We start from the raw sequence: 20,809 nt of genomic DNA on the forward strand, positions 1-20,809 counted from the left end.
TGGCGTGGCTGGTGAAGGAGGGTGATCTTTTGGGCAGGTAGGACCAAAGTGGAGCCATTCCTCCCACCTGCCCATGCCGGAGCAGCTCGATGGCAGAGCCGGGTTGGAGAGGGGCTGCTGAGCCCCGGGGAGGGCTTCAAGGGGTTTCTTGGTGTGGCCTGAAGGAAATCCCCTCCCAGGGTCACCCTGGACATCTCCTGCATGGACCTGCTGGTGACCACATTGGAAATGGACCTGCATCAAAAATAACCCCAGGAGCAGAAAGGTGGGGCGGGGGCTCGGGATGTGCCCGTTCCAAGCCAGAGCTGTGGCAGGATGCTCCAGACCTTGAGCAAGGATGGGGATCTCGCAGCCTCCCTGGCTTGTCCGAGGGCTGTGTCACCCTCTGAATTTGCCTGAGATTTATGGGAGAGATGGATCCATGTGATGGGGAACCGCCCGCTGCTCATCGCCACAGCAAAGCACGGTTCTCAAAAGGTGCTTCATGGAACAGCACAGTAAGAAGAGACAGGACACAGTGTCACTGTAACCCAGAAGATGCTGTGGGATGAGGACACTACAGACACTGGGATGAGGACACTACAGACCCTGATTTGAGGGTTTTCTCAGCATCTGCAGAGGAATGCATATTTTCCAAGTAACACATCACATTGCTGCTCCGCCAAGCATCGTTAGCCAGGGCTTCCTCCCCAAACCCAGCAAACCCCATACTCCAAACTGCACACCCCCAGCACGGACAGCCTGGCCCCAGCTGTGGCTGGGACCCAGCCAGCAACCTGCCCCTGGGCCAGGTGGGCTTGGGGACATCCCGGGAGGGAGATGCTCCCCCTCTCCATCTCCTTGCAACCACTCATCCCTGGGAAGTGGCGGAGAGAGGCGACTCACCATAGTCTTTCTTACAGTACTTCTTCATGTTGATCTTCAGTTTCCCCTTGGAGGCTTTGCAGTATGAGTCACAATCTGCACAGGAGAGAGGGGGAGGGCAAGAAAACATTAACAAAACAAATTAGCCTTAAAATGAATAAAAGGCTGGGGGGAGGAGGGGGGGGGTGCGGCTCAAAGCTGCAGCCTGCCATGAATAAGCAGCGTGCCTGTGATATCCATCTGCCAGGCCCCGATTGGGTCGTCTAAGGGGGCATTCAGAAAAACCTTCCTTTCTAAAGAAAGCTTTTCACAAAGGAAACCATCCTCCCGCCCGCCTCCCCCTGCCCGGCTTCCCTGGGCCGCCTCTGTCTTCCTGGGAGACCCCGGGGGCCTCCCTTATTGTGCCACCCAGAGCTTTTGAGAGCCACACAAATTCCCCCTGTTCTCCAGCTCCCAACTGGAGCCTGCCCGGAGCCCACAGAGGCCCCATTGTCACCCCTAACCCGGGCCGGTGTCAGCCTTTGGCATTCATTGCCGAGAGATTTGGGCTGGGGTCACCCTCCGACAATGCGGGTCAGAGAGGAAATTAGCAGCCCATGAAGCATTAGCAAAGCCTTTTGGTGTCCACTCTACTGAAGTGTGCAAATAAAATACCCCAGTAGGAACATTTCATTTCTAATGGGCCCCCACTGCTGGGACACGCTGGCTTTGCTGGGGCGGCGCGGCAGCCGGCGCGGTGGGCAGGCGGGGGTGCTGGCATGGCAGCCTGGCAGCACGGCCAGGGCTGGTGGGGCTGGAGCCCGGCCACGGCCCCAGCTGGCTGCGGGGATGCTGAGCCCTGCTCCGGTAGCTGCTGCTCCCCGGGGACCTGCTCCAGTGTGGGATGCGGCTGGATGGCATCACGCGGTCGGATGGCATCACGCTGTCGGTGCCCTCCAGCCACTGCTGGGAACAGCCTGGTGGCACCGTGGCTGGCTGGGTGATGTGCCACCATGTGCCAGCTCCCAGGATCAGTGCTGGCTCCTGGATGTGCTGTCCGTGCACATCCCATGTCTCAGTACCCATGGGTGCTAGAGAGAGGCCCCCAGCACCATGGAAACCCTGTATTTGGGGGAAAATGGGACACATCCTGCTGCAGCGGGAGACCTTGCTACAGCGACAGTCCTTGGACATTTCCACCTCTCCCAGCTGCCCACTGGTCCTCCACAGCCACCGCTGGAGACCAGGTATGAAAACCTGCTGAAATGCCACAGCGGGGCCCAGGGCTCTGCAAGCAGGGCGGGATGCTGGGAAGGTGGGGGATGCTGCTGGTACCCCATGGCCAGCACACACAGGGTGCCCATATCCTGCGCCAGGCCACACTGGCAGTGCCAGACTGGAGACACACGTGCCCATGCAACACCCCACACTCTTCAGGGGACCATGACATGAAACCCTGGGGGAGAGGCTGTGCGGCATCACCCTCTGTGTCCCCCCTTAGCACGGCTGTGCTGCAGCCTCGGCAGGGCTCGAGGCCCCATTTCTTATGCACTGCAAGAGCCCTTGGAAACAGCAGTGCTTTCCTAGAGAAGCAGACACTAAGCAGCCTGGGAGGGGAAACTGAGGCACAGAGCTGGGAAGTGGCTTCACAGCTACAGCAGCTGGAGCATTTTGCGGTGATAGCTCTGTTTGAAGTCCTGCTGCACACACAGGGGCTGCACTATGAAGCCAGCTTTGGGACAGGGACACCCTGGAGAAGGTGGTCTCCAGTGGTGGATGCTCAGAGACAGCACAGGTAAGGCAGACACTGAGGTCCGCAGATGTGGTGTGCTGGGTGCTCTGCTCACCAGCCTCAGTACAGGAGGTGTCTCTGGAGTGGGAGGCAGGTTCAGAAACATGGGGAGCTTCTCTAGGCGGAGAGGAGATGCTCCAGGAGGTCTCATGGACCCCAAATCCCACCCTCCCCACTGGCAGCAGAACCAAACCCAGCCTGAGCCAAGCAGCAGCTTCTTTTTCAGCTTGAGTGGGGGAACCAGCAAGAGAAGGAAACCCACAGACCTGAACACACACACATCTCACGATCGTCAGGTACCACCTCAGTACCAATGCCTCTGATCCATCCATGCCCCAGCCTCTCAATGTCACCAGCAGAGTCACCTCACCTCAGCACCATCCTCCTGTCCTATTGCTGCCTGCTGCTCCCCTTCCTGAGGGGAGCACCCACAGTAACACGTGGCTTCGTGCTCTTTCAGTATGACCTAGCCAGGGCCAAAAGCGAGAGCTGTGATATGAAGTGGGGCACCTTCCTCCTCCAAGAGTCCCAGCTACAACCCAGCCGAAGCCCTTAGAAAACCAGGAGCTCAGCTGAGGCCTCCCTTTTGCTTTTCTCATCTAATACGATCCCAGACATCAAGTAAAACATGAAACGCACTGAGGAAAGAGCGGATAGTCCATAAAAACTGTAGTTCAGATGATGGAGAGTTGCTAGAAAAGTCTCACCCAGCAGGATGCCACCATACAGAGGGATGTGGCTGCCTGGCATCACCAAGCCCAGGGAACAGAAATATTCGTGGTACAACTCGATGGTAAGAGGTTCCTGGCCATAAACACTGAAGGAAAAGTCTATAAGGGAAATAAAGGAGCATGCAGCGACGTAAGAGCCTGGGGCACTTCCCCTCACCTGCTTGGTAGAGCAGGGGACTGACAAAAGACAGGCTGTGGGGCAGCTTCGCTGGGCAGCTGGTACAATTCTGCTCATCCACAAACTGCTGATGTTTTTAGGACACCAAAGCAGTTATGATAAACATGACGATGGCTCTCCTCTGGCCCCAAAATCCCAGAGCTCTGTAGATGTTCAGCATTGTTACATCTGAGTCCCTATGCGGTGCTGACCTGCAGAAGAAGCTGATGCAAGGGCAAGCAGAGAGCAAGCAGCTGAGCAGGGACAACACTGGGGAGCTCAGGCTGCAGATCTCTCCTCTCCCGGCCAAATCTAACAAGCCAGGCAAACAGATGCTGGTGAGCAGCTGGCTCTGAGCACTAGTGATGGGCAGGGGTGGGCAGCAGCTGCCACCCACGTGCCCCATGGCTTGCTTGACCATGGGATCTGCAAAGGGGTCTCCACCGGCCAGGCTGGCAGAGCCCACTGAGAGCAGCTCCTCCTTCCAGCCCCGCAGCACCGCTTCTGGGATCCAGCCCCAAGAAACTGCAACCAGGTAGAAACCATTGCTCTGGGCTTCAGTCCAGAGCGCTTCACAAAAACAACCCCAAGTCTCTTCAGCAGCCTCTCCCCACAGAAGCATCCCTAACCACATCTGAGCTTCCCAACCCTTACACTACTGCCATGATATTTCCACTCTGCCTGCGATCACAGACCTGCTGGAAGCCCATCCCAGCATCACTTCCCAGCCAGGGAGGCTGCGGGTTGATGTGCTACCACCCAGCTGCCTCCCACAAGCCCTGCAGTCAGCACCCTGCATCCCTACAGCCTCCACTTGCCCCCAGGGTGCGGACCTGGAACCAGGTTTGCTGCTCAAGGCACCCAGCCACAGCCCTGCTCTGACCCTGCTTTTGCTAACACGACCCTTGTGCTGCCTTCCCTTTCTCTTTCTTTTTCTCCCAACCCCACAGGCTGTGCTAGACCCTCAGCTGGTTTAAATTGAACTTGATGTGGCCACAGCCAGCTGGTGTAGATCAGTGTAAATCACCCGATGCCAGGGCTGCCAGGGGTGGGGGATTTGCCCTGGCTCATTTCCTTTGTCTCCTATGTGGAGAGCTCTCCTGCCTCCTTGGTGACTTGGAGGTCCTCCGGGGCCTCTTTGGGAGAGCAAATGAAATTTCTCAGAGCAAAGGATTAGAGCTTGTGCTTGCTGGTGAGCAATGCTACATGTGTGGGGCGATGCCGCAAGATCGCTGCTTGCTTAGGGGAAGTGCACAGAGGGGATACTACAGGATATTATTTCCCTGCTGCCTAGTGCCTAGGGAAGATCCTGCTCGTCCACCAAGTGACGTTTCAGCAGTTTGCTGAGCTGCAGGTCTCCTGATGGAAGGTGACAGCAAAGCCAAGCTCAAAGGCTGGGGAAGGGGTGGGAGGAAGGGGCAGCAGGTCGAAATGGGAGGAGAGGATCGATCTGGAGCCCGGAGGGCTCTCAACGCTGCTGCAGTGACTCGTGCATGTGTGCAGGAGATACACATGCGGTAAGAGACTTGCAGAATTTCTCCCCAAAGTCTTCTGTCACAAACCTACAGAGTCCCGAGCCGTGTGTTGCCTGCCCCGGTGCAAGGGAGGCTCCTTGTCCTGCAGGTCCCTCTCGCCCCTCTCCGTGAGGTTGCAGAGGGCCAGCCTGGGGTAACCTGCCCTTGGAAGGTGATGCTGGAGCCTGACCAAGGCCAGGCTGAGATTAAAAGGAGGCTGCCTGAAGAACTGAAGCCCCCTTTTCGATGGGGAGCAACCTTGTGTCTGAAGCATGGGGGGGTAAGTGCCCCAGTCCTGTCCACCCAGGCCCTATGGGCATTATGGGGTGCACACCACCCAGCTCTGCCCTGCAGAGCTGCTGGATGGGATCAGCCCCAGCTCTCTGCCCGTCGCGTTGTACAGAGGTTTCCCGTGCACACGAGGTGCAGAGCAAGGGTTGGTCCTCATGCTGGTGCTGTCCTGCCCTGCTCCTCCTTCCAGGCAGATCTACCCTCTCAGCCTGCCCTCAACGGACCCTGGAAGCTCTCTGAGTCCCTCCTAGCCTGCACTTGGCCTGGCCATCCCCCCGGGAAGGACTGGAACACCCCTGGCTACGGCACCATGGTGTGGGAGAAATTGAGTGGTGATAGCCAAACACCCTCCTCCCCTGCTCCCAGCACTTTCCTCCCCAAGTTTGCTCAGCTGCACAAATATTTCAGTGCAAATCCTCGTTTCAGAGATGCAAACCCAAAGCACAACCAGACTCGAGCGCTTGTTTTTTCATCACTGCATCCTAATGCACCATGCCCCACCGCGGGGGCATCCTCCACCTCCCTGCCCTGTGCCCCAGGTGAGGAGCAACAGGCCGCTTCCCTGCGGGAAAGCACAAACTTTCTGCATTTCCCGGACAAACAGAGCAGGAGGAGATCTGGGAAGAGGCGGTTGGCGCTACTTGTTCACAGAGGGCTGGGAGCAGGTGGCGGGCGGCTGTTTCGTGTCTGTAGCAGCTTAGTAAAATGTGTCAGCATAGCATTCAGCAGCTTTGCAGCTCAGCCCATCCCCTTGATATAACTAAGTCTCTGGCTGAGCAAAGAGTTTTCACAGCTAAACACCTTCTTTGTTTTGCTTAATTTTTTTTTTCTTGCAAAAGTTGCATTTTTAATTTTTTTTAATTTTTTTTTGACGTCTTCATTTTGGGGGGTTGTTTGATCCAGGCTGGTGCTGCTAACATGAGACTGGAAACTGTGGAAAGCTGGGGTCCTGGTCACCCCGTGCTTTGTTAATGCACCCCACTCCTGCCAGAGCACTCGTGCCTTCGGGGCTGGGCAGGATGAGGTGCTGGCAGCCCAGGCTCAGGGCACTGAGCACCATTCCCAAGAAGACGCTGCACGAGACCGCGTCTTGCTGCGCTTGCAGTTCCGAAATGAGCTTTAAGCCTCTGCGAAAGCCACATGTCGGTAACGGAAATTAAAGGCCCCTTGATTCTGACATGATAGAACGATTAAAGCCACATTTCTTGGCCTGGGTACCTAACTCGAAACACAGATATAAGGCTTAGATCCCCAAGGGGATTCAGATTTCTAATCCCAATTTATGCAGCTAAATTCTTATTGATTTCCCCCAGGTAGGGCCCTAAATACCTTTGCGGGCTGAGATCCAAAGTGGAGGTGTTGTGGCTTAGAAGGGGAGACCCCAGCCTTGCTGGTTTGGCCTCAGCATTCCGGGGGTGAAGGGTGCCTGCCTGCACTCCCCCTGCATGCTCCTGAGGGGCTGCGCTGCTTGCTGGGGCTCTGTGGGTGGGGGCCTGGGTGTCCCCACCTTCTGCTTGCACTGGGTGGGATGTGCAATGAGACCGAGCTCCAAAATGAAGGCGCAGGTCCAAATGTCAAATCTTAAATCCAAGAGTCCATCAATGGAGAGAGCAGGACTGAGAAAGTGGAAATGGGGGTCTGCTTGGGGTCCCAGATACCCCCAGAGCTGGCTGGTTCAGACCAGTGGGGCTGTTTTGATTTGCTCTAATGCAAGGAGACCATGGTGATGAACAGCTTTCACCTTCTTTCCTTTTTTCTCTTCCTCCCCAGCATTATTGGTCAAAAATTGCCCATCTGGAGCTGCTCACAGGCTGCAGCATCCCTGAATGGAGCTGGGGCGTGAGCTGCCCCCTGCGATGGGGCTGTGGGAGTGAGCAGTGGTGACTGTGGGGGAATGCGGCAGCATCCAGGTCCCCCCCAGCTCTGAGTGAATCTGTGCTTGGAAATCTGGCTGTGGCACAGAACAGCCAAAGCTCTCTGCAGGCAGCTCCAAACCCATGCTCCAGCTCCTGCATTGCTACTGCTTCTGGCTTTCTAACAGCTCCTGAAGTTGCAGGGGGGGCTCAGTGCTGCAAAATCCACGAGTGCCCACCGGGAGGAAGGTGAATGTCTCACTGCTGCATTTTTGTGAGCTCTAGTATCACAGTGATGCAGAAGATGGACCCAAGTGAACTCTCCCTTCACTGGGAGTTGGGGAATCTCAGCTCTCAACTGTGGTCCATCCCCAAACCTCACGGCTGAGCCACCAGTGTGCTCAACCAAAGCCCTGAGGTGGGTGCTGTCTGCATCAAGATGTTCCCTGAGCCCATCCAACAACCACAAAACTCTTCCAGGCCCTCCAAAGAACCACTACAGCCTTTAGTCCTGTGGGATGCACAGGGCAATGTGTACAGCAGCCTGCAACTCCACGGGTCTGCAGAGCTTCATGCTGCCCCATGCCCGTGGGACTGAGCGCTCCTGCAAACTGTTCAGACTGTGGAAATAAATTTCCAACCCCTTCACAGGCAGCAGCCTGACATCTTCAGCCTGTGGTTGGAAGCATGGAGGAAAAGCGCATGAGATGGAAGGGGGGGGTGTGGGGAGCCAGCGATGGGGAAGGCAGGGGCTGAAACATCATGTCTCTGCTCTGTGGTTAAACACAGGCTCAGCCAGGTGCTGGATGTGCCCAAACTGGGCACAAAAACATTTTCGTAAGCCTTCTCAAAAGTCCCAAAGGCAGCTGGGAGCCATGCTCCCAGGTGACACGGGGTAAAGTGCAATCCACCGCTGCCCAGCACGAGGACAGGAGATGATGACCTTGTGCTGGGGTTGGCCCGCGGCAGTTATGGCAGGGATGTCCTTGGCTCTTGGACTTTGGGACATTTCCCCAGATGACCATGAAATCCTGTTCTACTTCCCACAGCACTGAAGCTGCCCCTTCCTTCCATCCCAAAGAATTATTTTAACATCTCCTCCGTCAGTCTCAGCGAATGACTGTTAGAGTCATTTTGGAGAGTGCCAGCTCTGCTGGCCAAACACACTTGCTCCGAGCTTCTAGATTTTGGCCTTTGCTGACCACATATCCCAAGGGAGGGATGCTCTGGAGTAGCCCTCTCCCTGCACTGGGAGCATGGATGGGCTTCCCCCTGTGGGATGAGCGGCAGAGCCTACAGTATCTGGCTTGCAGAGCGCGTGTTGAACGCGAGGGATCAATGCTATAATTTAATTTGGGCTGGACTCCAGCGGGAGTCTTTTTCTCAGAACAGTCTTCTTTAATATAAAAGCAAACTCTAGGCAGCGAATCCCTTGCAGGTTATTCATTTTAGCAGTGACACCACTTCTCCTGGGCTCTGCTGCACCCTCCGCAGCCCCCTTCCCCGGTCTGGCTGTTGAACAGAGCAGGGGACTCTGTTATGACTAAATTGGCTCTTCTTCCCCCCACCTGGCAATGACCCAGCTATCATGCATGATACCCTTTGCAAATATAACATGGAAATTAGAGCTTTTCATTTTGGGGCCAGCTGTGGGACAGCCAATGCCTCTGGCTGGGTGGCCTTGGCCATCTCTCCAGCACAGCCGGGAGCTGATATGGGGAAGCACAGAATTTGCCAGCCTTGGACCTGGGATGAGCTGGGACTGGGCTGCTCCAGTCGTGCACGTTGTGTGATCTGCAGAATGGTCCCCAGGCTTGAACACTCTCAGCCTGTGGACGGGGATCCCGAGGGCCTGGGTCTGCTCCCAGAGGGTCTGTACAAAGTCGTGGTGCAAAGCAAGGCCCTGGCATAGGGTTGCATTTAACCATGTGGCCTTGTGACTTTGTTGTCTGTCCTTGGTCACCTCCTAAGCTGGCCCAGTCAGCCTCAAAGCAGTGGTCCCCACAGCGTGTCCTGGAAAAAGGAGCATCAGCTCCTGGGGCAGCCTTGGAGAGGGTCTATGACCAGCCAGGAGCATCTTCTGGTCTCCAAAGCAGGCTCAGGAGCGTTTACACCAGCATGAGTGTGTGTGGGTCACGAAGGGCAGCTCTGCCCCATAGTGAGTACAGCTACAGCAGCAGCAAGCGGTGCCAGCCCTGGCCGGGCAGCAGAAGTGTGATGAGTTATTTTTACTTTTTTGGTTTTCTTTTTTTGGTGCTCTGTAGACCCAAACATTTCCCTGAGACCCTATTGAAACCCCTGGCAATAGGTATGCGAAATCTTTTCTGCAGAACAGCACCAGGACTCCTTGGGAGCACCTGGCTGGAGGATCCTGTCCCTGCCTGCAGCTCTGCCTGCATTCCTGCCTCCAGCCCTGCCTGCCCCACCTTGAACACCACAGCCTGGGCCACTGGCCTGTTCCTGGCTGCAGAAGGTCCTCACAAGGCAGCATGTTTCAGAGACATCCTCAGGCAGCGGCCAGGCTGCTGGGTGCCCGAACTGGGAACCTGTTGCATGGTGCTGGGGGAAAACATGGCTAAACCCACCCATGCACCAGCCCCCTGCAAAGGGAGAGCCAGGTCCACAGTCCCGCAGGCATCTCCAGCAGGATAACTGCCACTAACCTCTCTCTTGGAACAAGAAGGTGCAAATGAGCCCACAGTGGCCTCCTTTCTTCTGGCTGAGCAAGATTGATTGAAAAACAAATTGGCGCAAATAAAGCATGTAATTAGATTAAAGCCTCTCGCCTGGAGTGGGTGGAAAGCTGCAGCGGGTGCTTCACAGGAGCCCGCAGCCCCCCTTCCCACCTCCGCAGCATCCAGCATGGCTCAGGGGGGGCAACTGGCACCAGCCGCCCTGGCTGGACCACCAGCACACGGCAGGATGCGGCCGGGGCTGCCCACCACCTCTGGGGAGCTGCCCCTACGGGGACCAATCGATCGTTCCTGTGGCCCGATGCAACATCCCAGCACTGGCTCCTGGCATGGTGAGGATGCTGCTGGGGCACACGTTAGCCCGGCCTGTTTGCTTCGGCCCTGGGACCCCTGACTGTTGCATTCCCAGGGGAAGCCACCCCCAGACACCGCCCAAGCCCCACTGTGGGTCGGGGTGAATTTGCTCCCTGCTTCTTTAGCTGCCTGCTGCCAGTTTGGGGATGGGATGGGATGGGATGTGCCTGAGCAGTTCTTGGTGTTTTGGGACAGGGATGACCATAGCAGCATCAGCATAATCTAATGGCCTCATCAGCATCCCGATTTTTCCCAGATATAAAGAGAAGTGAGTAGGCATGCTGTGGTCCCTGGTGACACATGGGGACAGCCCAACTGTGCCAGACACTAACGCACAGGAAAACACCACACGAACACGGGAGCCTTATGGCTCATCCACCCCTGCCTCTGCACACTCCTTGCTCCTCTCCTGGCAGCACGGGAGCTGGCAGCATGTTTCCTACCCCCTCCCCACAGGAGTAAACCCAGCACTGAGCCCCAGGACACACGGGGGATATGGGGTGCTGACCCCGACAGCACTTCATCCTCACCCAGTGCTTCCCCACCGCAAACGTGTCCCCAGCTGCTGGCCGCTGATGAACTCCAGGGCTGCCGCTCCCAGCACCCCTGGGGACACAGCCCTGCCGAGTTGCAGTCAACATGATTAAATACGTTAATAGGAAACCATCTGTCTTCAGGAGTGTTGGCCACCCTATAAATTCCTGGCCTGACAGCAGCTCCCTGGCCAAGCGGGTGCTGCGCGGGACATGGGGGCAGGATGCAAACAGAGCTGGGGCAAATCACTTTCTGCTCCGAGGGAGACACAGCAACAGAGAGCTGGCATGGGGGACAAGCGCTTTGTTTCACCAAGGGGAACCAGCATCTGGAAATGTCCCAGGATGGGGACAGAATCAGTTCATTTCATGTCAAAATCACCATTATTATTTTTTTTAGATGGGTTTGACAGCGATGCTGGGCTTGCAAGTCCTTGCTCTGAAGCTTGTGGCTTGGCTATAGCACCCAGGGCTTGTGAGCACCTGCGTCCCCCCAGCGTCAGAAGAACAGTCCCCAAGGTGGCAGCATCCCAGAGCTGAGGATGTGGGGATAGAGGAATTGGAGGGATATGGGGATGAAGGGATGCAGGAATGGAAGGATATGGGGATGAAAGGATGTGGGAATGGAGGAATGTGGGGATGGAGGGAAGCAGGGATGCAGGGATTCAGGAATGGAGGGGTTTGGAGATGGAGGGATACAGGGATAGAGGGATGAAGGGATGTGGGGATGCAAGAAGCCCTGCAACAGGATTATAAAAGCACGATGCAATTGTGTGTGAAGCTTATCTGCATTTCAGCAGAAGTTTTGTGGTGGTTTGCTTTGTGGGTTTTCTTCACAGAAGAAATATTTTGAAGTGACCAGAAGTTTCCTTCCTCAGTGGAAGCCTATCACCCCTATTGTGCTCATAGCCATTCACTGCAGATCACCATGAGAAACCTCTTTTCAGGAGGGAACTGGATGCTGCGACCAATCAATCAGTCAATCAATCATGGAGTCAATCCATCACCTTGCTTACAGCCCGAGACAAGTGAGAGAATACCCATGCAGGGCTGACTTAATTACTCATTTGGATGGTACAAAGCTGGAGACCTCCAGCCTGCACCCAGATTTACACCAGGGTGGCTGAAATGAGAATTTTGCCTCCTGATTGTACCACAGGCAGCTGTGCAGACCTTTATTCCCAGCCTGTGGAATGCTCCTGGCTTTTTGCAGAGCTTGCGCTCACTGTTAGCGCTTCCTTGGAGCAAAGAGCTGTGATTTTTCTCTCTGCCAGTGCAAAGCCCTTCTGGCCATACCCTATCCCTGGCTCTGGCAGCAGCATCACCAAGGCAGAGCAGGCACGGCTGTGCCCGCAGCCTGGCAGCTCCTCCCCAGCCCAGCAGCAGCCGGGGACCATTTGGGCAGGCAAGTGCTGCCAAGCTCCAGCACTGCGGATCCCCTCCAGAGGTGTGAGCACTAACATGAGTGTGCACACATAGGCACAGCTTTTTTTTCATTGAATATCGGTGCTGGGTGATGACCAAGACATGTTGCTACTTCACATCCGGAGAAAAACTAAGGCTAGCTGGTACTCTGCTTGCAGATCTGCAGAGTTTAGAATTTGTGATTTCCTTCGTTGGTCTGGAGACAAATCTAGTTTGCAATCAGATACCTCCTCAGGCTTTTCCTCCTCAATACATAATGTCAATACAGCGTCTTTCGATAGTCTTTTTTGCATTAAATTTGCAAGGTGCCACATAAATCTATTGTCTGTTTTTTCTATTTTTTCCCCCAGTTTGCCTCTGCTAAAGGAGGACTCCCCAGGGATCAGCCTCCCCCAGGAGCCTGGGCTCCCTCTGCTCGGTGGAGAGCATCCCTCCCTCCTGGGCAGGGTGCCTGTGGCAGTGCAGCTCCCTGGGCGGCACCACACTGGCTGGGCCAGCCGCACTGGGCTGGTGGGAGGCTGGGGGAGGTTGGGTGGCTGTGCTGCTCCCAGTAGCCCAGGCTCGTAGCCAGCCAGCCCAGCCTGAGCAGAGACCTGGACCTGCTGGGGTGACTGAGCCTGGAGCTGCCCGTCTGAGATTTCAGAAAGTTGCAACGCTCAGCACACACTGGCAGGGTTGGTTTGGGGCAACCTCAAAGACAAAATCCCAGCACAGAGGGACTCAGCCCAGCCATCACCCCATGGGACGCCAAGGCCATGGGAGGCAGGGGGAGATGGAGTTTCAAGGAACATCTCCCCGGCCCCTCTGACACAGCCTCTGAGCCTATGATGGTGAGATGCCATGAGCAAGTGCCACCATCCAAACACAATGACCATGGTGCAACCCTGGTGCAGAGCTGCCCCCATCCCTCCCTGCTTGCTCAGTGCTCCAGGGAGGAGGGAAGATTTGACCTTCAGCATGGTGTGGGACTTGCTTCCCCCAGCCCTCCCAGAGCCCACCCAAGAGCTCTGTCCACACGCCTGTGCCCAATCACAGAGTGATGAGCCACATCTTCCCTGGCCAAGCCACCGGCACCTTCACATTTACCCTTGTGGGCACAACGCTGGGGAGAGATTTGCCACTGACTTCACCCAGGGATGGAGCTGGTCCAGCAGTTTAGATAAAAGTTTGGGAAGGGGCTGGGGAGCCGCGGTTTGGCCCCATGTCCCGTCCCAACCGGAGGTGCTGCGCAATGCCAGCGGCCCATCCCCACACTGTCATTTTCCAAGCAAGCCTCGCACCCCTCACAGATGTTGTGGAGGCAGCTGGCGGCTCACATGGTGTTGACTCCTAGTTTCCAGCTGCTGCAGCTCATTAAAAGGAGCTACGGTACATTTAATCCTTTCCTAATGTCACTTTTCCCTTGAAGCTGTTGCTGCAGTGATGATCACAGTGTTTATGTGACCGTGAGCAGTGGGGACAGTGGTCCACAGCCTCTGCTTGAGACTGAAGCTGTTGAGGCAAAAAGACCATGTTCCCGTGGCGATGCACGGGTACAGGCTGGCTGGGAGGCTGGAAATAAGGAGGTGGCTCGGGCCGCTCAAGCTGTGATGTTCAGGCACAGCCCCCGTACCTGCAGTGGGAACCAGTGTTTTAACTCATCTCACAGCGCCTGGTGAGGTTTTGCTGGGGTGAATCAAGTGCTGGTGGCAGCAGACCTTTCCTCTTGCACAAAGGGACCCCTTTTCCTCCATGTCCGTCTACAGAGAAAGCCGTGGGGCTGTGGCCACACTCTGAAATCTGCATTTTACCCTTCTGGTGTGGGATGGACAAGCCCCACTCTTGCTGCTCACCCCTGTGATTGCGGCAGGGGTGGTGGCACATACCTGGGAGCAGGGCACTCTCTGAGGGGGGCCTGGAGTCACCTCAATTCATCTAGGCATGGGCAGGCAAAAATGAAAGCTTTTGACCTTCAGACAAAAGAAAACCAACCCTTTTTTAGGGCAGGATTACTCTGACTACCAGCAAATGATGCTGAAACAGGAGTACCAACTCATCAGAGAGGCCAGTTTTCCCCATTCCTGGCTCTTGATGGAGGGTTCCGGCAAAAATTTGGGCAATTCAGCCCAAAGCCCAAGGCTGTAAGTAGTGAAAAGCCAGCTGCAGCCTGGGAAGGATGCGCAGCCTCCAGCTCTGCCATGGGACGGGATGGGAAGGCATCGGGAGGTTCCCAAATCTGGGATGTGGGTACAGGGTGGCGAGGGCTCCAGAGAGCACCGCAGAGGTTGCAGGGGGAGGTCTGCAGGGGGTAAGAGTGCAGGTACACGCGTGGTGCACAGGGAAGGAGTGGCTGGCACGGGGGCAGTGGCTTGTCCCAAATGCTCCTGAGAGTGTGGCACGGTGGGGGGGACCTGGCAGCGCGATGGCACTGGGGGGCCACCTGGCCCTGCAAGGCAGATGGAGAGTTCTCCCTCCAGGGAATGAACGCTTTCAAGTGAATGTTTTCTACTATTTCCTACAAAGTTTCTATTTTCCCAGACTGAAGCCATAACCTTTGCGTGAGTTTTTTCTAAGTGAGACGCAGAAACAGGAACAGTCTTGAAAGGCTCAGACAGCCCATGGGATTTGGGTTTTTTTGTTTGCTTTTTTTTGTTTTTCCTTGAGACTATTCCAGATTGTTCCAGAGCAGAGACCTGACTGCCCATCTCCCTCCTCCAAGCTGCTTCCGGAAGGTCTTAATCACCCTCACGTACCACAGCACGCATCCACCCCTGTGCTGCGTCCCCTCTGCACCCTGGGAAAGCTGCAACCTGCAGCTGAGCTGCTTCAGGTCCCAAGGGAGCCCCAGGGGTCCCTACAAGCAGGTTTTTTCCCTTTTCTGCACATCCAGCCTCTTCCTTAGCAGCCAGGAGCAAAACGCACAGGCAACACCTTGAGCCCAAATGACTTTGGAAAGTCCAGGTCTGGTTTTGAAACTGCAGAGGCTGATTTCCAGGGGAAAACCATGCAAAGCTGCATCAATCCAATCACCTGTTTTTATTTAAGCCCACTAGCTGAAATCATCCACCTAAGATAATCATTTCCAAGCCAACCTGGATTCGATTCAGATAAGACAATGACTGACTGGCAGGTCTGTAAACCTTTTCCCTCTGCTTTTTTTTCTTTTTTTTCTTTTTTTTTTTTCTTTTCCATTTTTCCTTTCACTGTGTCCCCTTCTGCATCACTGAATGGGACCAGAAAAGGATGGGTGGTAGCAAGAGCTTGTCTTGCTTGGCCACAAAAATAAGAAGCACCCCCTCCTCATCATCCGATCTCCCAGCACGGGAGAGCATGAATGCATTTCATCTAAACAATTCAGTTTTGGACCATTTCCCCAAATTGATTCGGACCTCTGAGAGCCAGGCAGGACCCCCCACGCCAAAGTCGACATTGTTCCACCCCTTGTTCCAAGGCCAGCTTTGGCCTGTGCTCTTTTGAAATTTATCCCTCATTGACTCAGAGCAGTGGTGATGCTAACTCGGCTCTTGGCGAGGAAGGCGCTTTCTGTCCTGCATAGCTACGAGCAAAGGAAATAAAGCAGCATCTCTCCCAGAACTGGCTGCACCCAACTTCTCCCACTAATTTCTTTCTCCATCTCTATAACCCTTTTGCTCCCGTACCATGGGAGCTCTGGCTCACAGGCACGCTGATTTAAGGATTTCTCACGAAGACACGATGAATTTTGGCAGGATGCTTCAGGGTGGCAGGGTGGGGGCTGAGTAATGCCAAGACCCAGGACGGCCTGATGCTCCCCACTGAAGGGAAGAGATGAAATATGGAGGGTTCAAGCTCCCTGGACAAAATAGTGCTTAAAAAGTCCAATAAAAATCACTGCAAGAAGAATTATGATCGGATGCCGGGCCCATCAGATTGCTCAGCTTGGCTCAGCCTCTGCTGGGCTTTCACAGGGAGGCGGCGCGAGAGGCTCCTGGTGAGATGGATCGGTCTCTGGTCACCCCTCAGGGCAGGGAGATCCAACCCTCCAGGGACACAGGGATCCAAGAGACAAGAGACGCTGTCGAGTCATTTCTCATGGCTCTCAGGCTGTCAGGGCACACGACTTGCTCCCAGCCCATGGATGACCCTCTCCCAGCCTTCAGCGAGGGGTTCCTTTGCTGAAGGGAGATCTCTAACCTCGCCGAGATGTTCTCAGTTACTGTCATTATGCAAACCCAGCTGAGCCTGGACAGATCCCTGGATAACCCTTCTCCCCACGACAAGGGGGCAGTTACAGGGCTCGCTGCTCCCCCAGTGGGGCTCTTTGCTGACAGGATCTACCGGGGCTTGGGACTGGAAGCTGCAACCTTGCCAGCAGCACCAGGGCGAGATGGCCCCTTTGCAGGAAGGCTGGAAAGTGTTGCAGACACCTCCCCAGAGCCCCTGTCAAAGGTGGGGGGCACGTTCTGACTGACACACCACTGATCCCCGCAGCCATCCCTATCGGCCCTCACCCAGGGAGATGCATGGGTGGCAGGGAGCACCTAGCTCTCCCCACCGGCTGCACAGGGACCGACTCTTCACCAAAGTGTCCACATTCAGCGCCTAAAATCGGCTGTGCACCCCCTTGTTCCACTCGAGGGTCCTGTTGCTGCAGGCTCTGTGCTTTTACTTTGTTCACCTTGGCCCTGCTTGTGGGCTGGGGCGGAGGGGCCACAGGGGCACCAGCCCCAGCCCACCGGCACAGTGCCTGGCACCGAGCTGGTGGCTGTGACTCGCAGCCCGGGGCTACTGTGGGTCACACTGCCAGAGTACATGAGCTCTGGGCAGGCGCTGAGGAAGGCTGTGGCCAATCGAGGTGGCACATGGAATTTGGGATAGCCAAATGCAGCTGCCCCAGTTGGCATTCACCCAGGACAGTGTGGGGAGTTCACGGGAAGGAGCTGCTTCCCAGCTGTGTTGGGATCCGCGTGGAGCACACAGGTGGGAGATGCGTCGCCCCCAAAGCAGTTCCCACCCCTGGGGGCAGCAGGGCTGGGGCTTCAGCAGCTCTTTACTTTCACGCCAGGATGTTGGCTGATGGATGTGGATAAACGTTGCTTCCTCCAAGCCCTCGCCTGCATTCAGCCCCTCTCCTGGTCACGGTCTGGAAAGATGTGAGAGGACGTGGGGATTGGCAGGGAAAGACTGTGAATAATAGAGAATGTCCTCAGAAAGGCTCCCTTGGACTCATGACTAGGAATGTGCCCAGATAAATGAGCTGCTAACAGCAGCAAAAAGACATTGAGAGATCCCTGTGGCCAAGTTCAACCTCAGGGACACTGCTCAAGTGTCACTGCTTGCCACCGGCTCCAGGGCTGGTAGGAGAAGCTGTGTGCAAAACTGGCCTGAGGGATGCTTCCCAATCCTCTGCTCACTCAGAAACACACCCTGTGCCCTGCAATGTGGTCTCCAGCACAGGAGGGGTTGGCACGAGCCAGGTCCTGCCTTAGGAAAGGGCTGGGGCAGCTGCACCGGGTGGGACATGCCCTGGCCCCTGGGAGGAAGGACCCCTAGGAAAGGAGACTCCATCAAGGATGAGGTTCTGGCCAGGAGGTCCCCAGCATCAATTCTGGGGCTGCTTCTGCTCCCTGGGTCAGTGATGGTGTGAGGACATCCCAGCACGGAGATTTTATAGCTTTACACACAGGGAGCTCAGGATCCCAAGCTCCTTGCAGAAAGGGCTGTGATAAGACGTCTCTGCATCTCCTCGGCTGCCAAACATCCACAATTTTTGGCAGAACCTGTGAGAAGCCCGGTGGCATCGTGGTGCAAGAGGTCTGCTCTGCCATCCCTGCAGCAGGCTGGGAGCAGAGCGGGTTTGGGAGGCTGTGGGGGGACAGACAGATGGATCCTGGTGTGGAGCAAAAAATCCCAGTGTTCCCAGGCCACGAGACAGAACATTTAGTATGCAAATTCCTGCTAAATAGCCCATGAGAAAGCTGGTGTTTGATCTGTTGAGGTTTTTGTATTTAAGCATTGCTTGGGTTTGTTATTACCTGGCGGAGGGTGAGAGCACTGCCCCGCGGGGCTATAAGGGCTGAGTAGTGCTTGGCTCCCCGCTCAGCAGGCTCAGTTTGGAAATTGTGATGCCAGGTGCCTAAGACCCCCTCCCCAAAGATCGGTCAGTGAGTCAGGCAGGTGAAGAGGCTCAGTCTAACATGATGGCACTGCGGAGCAGAGCTCACCCCAGCAGGATCCAGGTAAACCCTTCAGAGCCTGCTCTGCTGCTATCCATCTTCTGCCCCAGAGGGGACCAGCTGGGACTCAGCCTCTCCTGCAGCGTGCACTCAGCAGTGCAGCAGGCACATTTTTCTGGAAGTCCCACTGATTCTTAAACTGCCACTTGATAGGCTCTATCTGCCTATAATTCTTCCGTATATCAGCAGCACAGTCCCATACAGATCCTCCGTATTGCAGCTTGCATAAACATGGTGATCCAGGTCCATCGGGGCTGGGCTGCTGTCCCCAAGCTGCAGCTGCTACTGCAGGACATTTTGCTGCAGGATCTGCAGCTGCAGGACCTCCTGCTCCAAGCTAAGATGCTTCCCCTGCTCTTACAGTCACTGGCCTTGAGACACCTCTGAGCACAAGTGGCCCCCACAATCTGCTAACCACAGCCGTGTCCCACCCCAAGGACCTGCAAAGCCAGACATGAGACACACTGCTATAACATCCACAGGTCACACCTGAGATCGCTTAGCACAAGAAACACACAGATCTAGGCAAATAAAGGAAATGCTCGTATGCAGCGGTAAGCAATGTTTAGGAGCTTTGTTCTCTTTTGGAGGTTTTTTGGTCGTCCAGTCCTTCTCCACCAGAAAAACTTGGCAGAACATTTCTCTTAGCCTCTTGAGAAGGTAACCACTAAACTTTAATAATCAACCAGTGGTGGTCTTGAGTCCTTACCCCTCTTCCATCAACATCTACATTAGGTAACGCCTGTGAGTTTATAGATTTAGCACCTCTGGGAAAATCTTTCTGCATCTTCTCCACACTCCTATATGCTCCTAGAAACCCCCGTCTCTCAGGATGCTGCACACTTCTTTCAAACACTTGGACATTTTGGTATAAAAGGAATCCCCTTTGTCCCAGTACAAACAATAGAATTTACATATTAATTTAACGCAATTTCATCCCAGGCAGATGATTGCTCAAAAGACATTTGCCATCAATATGCTTTAAAAGAAGAGACAACGTACCTGCAGGCTCCTCTGTGCTGCTGGCAGCGGTGGTGGGGGGAGCAGCGGGGATCTCTGTGCAGGGCAGCGAGAAGCAGACAGGAAAGGAGGGGAGATAAAAGAAGGAGGTATTATTCCAGATCCCAAAGAGCCTGGCTCCTGCACACAATGCATTTTCCCTTCCCAACTATGACTACCAGCAAGGGGTGTTTCCCAGCTATGTTTTCTGGCCAGGAGCCTTGCAAGAGCCCCAGAAACCAGCACACCAGGACCATACCCACTGGGGAACAGGGCCTCCCAAGAGGGTGTGGGAAAGGGATTTTTAAACCAAACATTTTAGCTTGTGGCTGAAAATAAAAGATACAGCTAGCCAAATAGCTGGTACGGTGCCATAGCCAGCAATTGCTGTGCTGCCCAGACACGGCCTGCTGCAATTGCTAGGTCCCAGGCTGGACCCCAGGGTGAGGGATGCCCTTGCAGGGGCTCGGTGGGTGCATAACCCCTGCAGGGTGGTATGGTTGCTGTGCGGTGCCCAGCCCCAGCAGACAACAGGAGCGGTGCTGCCTCTCCCCATCCCTGGGTTGTCCCTTGCAGTTGCTGTTTCCACCCTCGTCTGAGGCAGTGTCACCGTTCCTTTCGTGTGGGATAGGATGCAGGTAAAGTATTGTATCTGTCTGCTGGGGTGCACGTGTTATCTCACACATTTAACAGAAACACAAACGTGTCTGGTGCCAAAGCCATGGTCCCTGGTTTTGATTCGGGGCCGGCTTTGCATAGCTGAAGCCACATAATGTTTGGGATATTCATACCCAAGTCTGACTGTGTTGATGTTAATGAGGACAGACTGCAGATGGAGCGCATTATATGGTCCCAGCCTTGGCAAGATGGTCTCTTTTCCCCCGTGCACGTACACAGCTCTCATCACTGACATCTTTTGTGCATTTAAGGCACAGGGCTGCAGTTTCTGGGCATCCCTGGGAATCCTGGCAGGGGAAGACCCTACCAGTCCATTTTGAAAGTTGAATTTAGGCATGAGCTGGGGGGTCAGCATCTGCCTCCTCCTGCTTTTGCCCTGGGCAACCTGCCTGGCCACAGAGGCAGGGTTTGCTGGGGTCTGTCTGCATTGCAGTGATGGCAGCTCATAGGGGTGCAACCCAATTAGTATTAGATGACTTTCTGATTTATTCACCTGCATGCAACTAAACACAGGCACAAGCCCATGTAAAACATGTGGTGCCTAGTCAGGCAGTACATGAACAACCAGCACAGCCAGCCCAAAGCCAGTGGCTGAATGGGTGCTCATGCCTGCCAGCATGGGCTGCAATGCAAACAGACCCCGCTGGTGTCTTTTTCATTCCCCATGTGGTGATTTTTGCATGACTATAAGTCTTTAGGACAAAGAAAATATAAGCAATGATAAATCAGGGAGTAACTGAGGACTTGCAGAC

General features: G+C 55.1%; 1 protein-coding gene across 1 annotated transcript in view; it reads right to left on the reverse strand.

The window, feature by feature from the left end:
• The window catches only part of NTN1 (netrin 1), a 103,137-nt gene that overhangs the window by 8,955 nt on the left and 73,373 nt on the right, over nt 1–20,809 (reverse strand). Inside the window, exons 4-5 of the mRNA XM_040580432.1 lie at nt 19,383–19,436; nt 886–960 (exon numbers count right to left, since the gene is read on the reverse strand). Coding sequence (XP_040436366.1) covers nt 886–960; nt 19,383–19,436 — 129 coding nt within the window. The remainder of the gene's footprint in view (nt 1–885; nt 961–19,382; nt 19,437–20,809) is intronic.

The sequence above is a fragment of the Falco naumanni genome, chromosome 1 (genome assembly GCF_017639655.2).
Source record: "Falco naumanni isolate bFalNau1 chromosome 1, bFalNau1.pat, whole genome shotgun sequence".
Lineage (NCBI taxonomy): Eukaryota > Metazoa > Chordata > Aves > Falconiformes > Falconidae > Falco > Falco naumanni.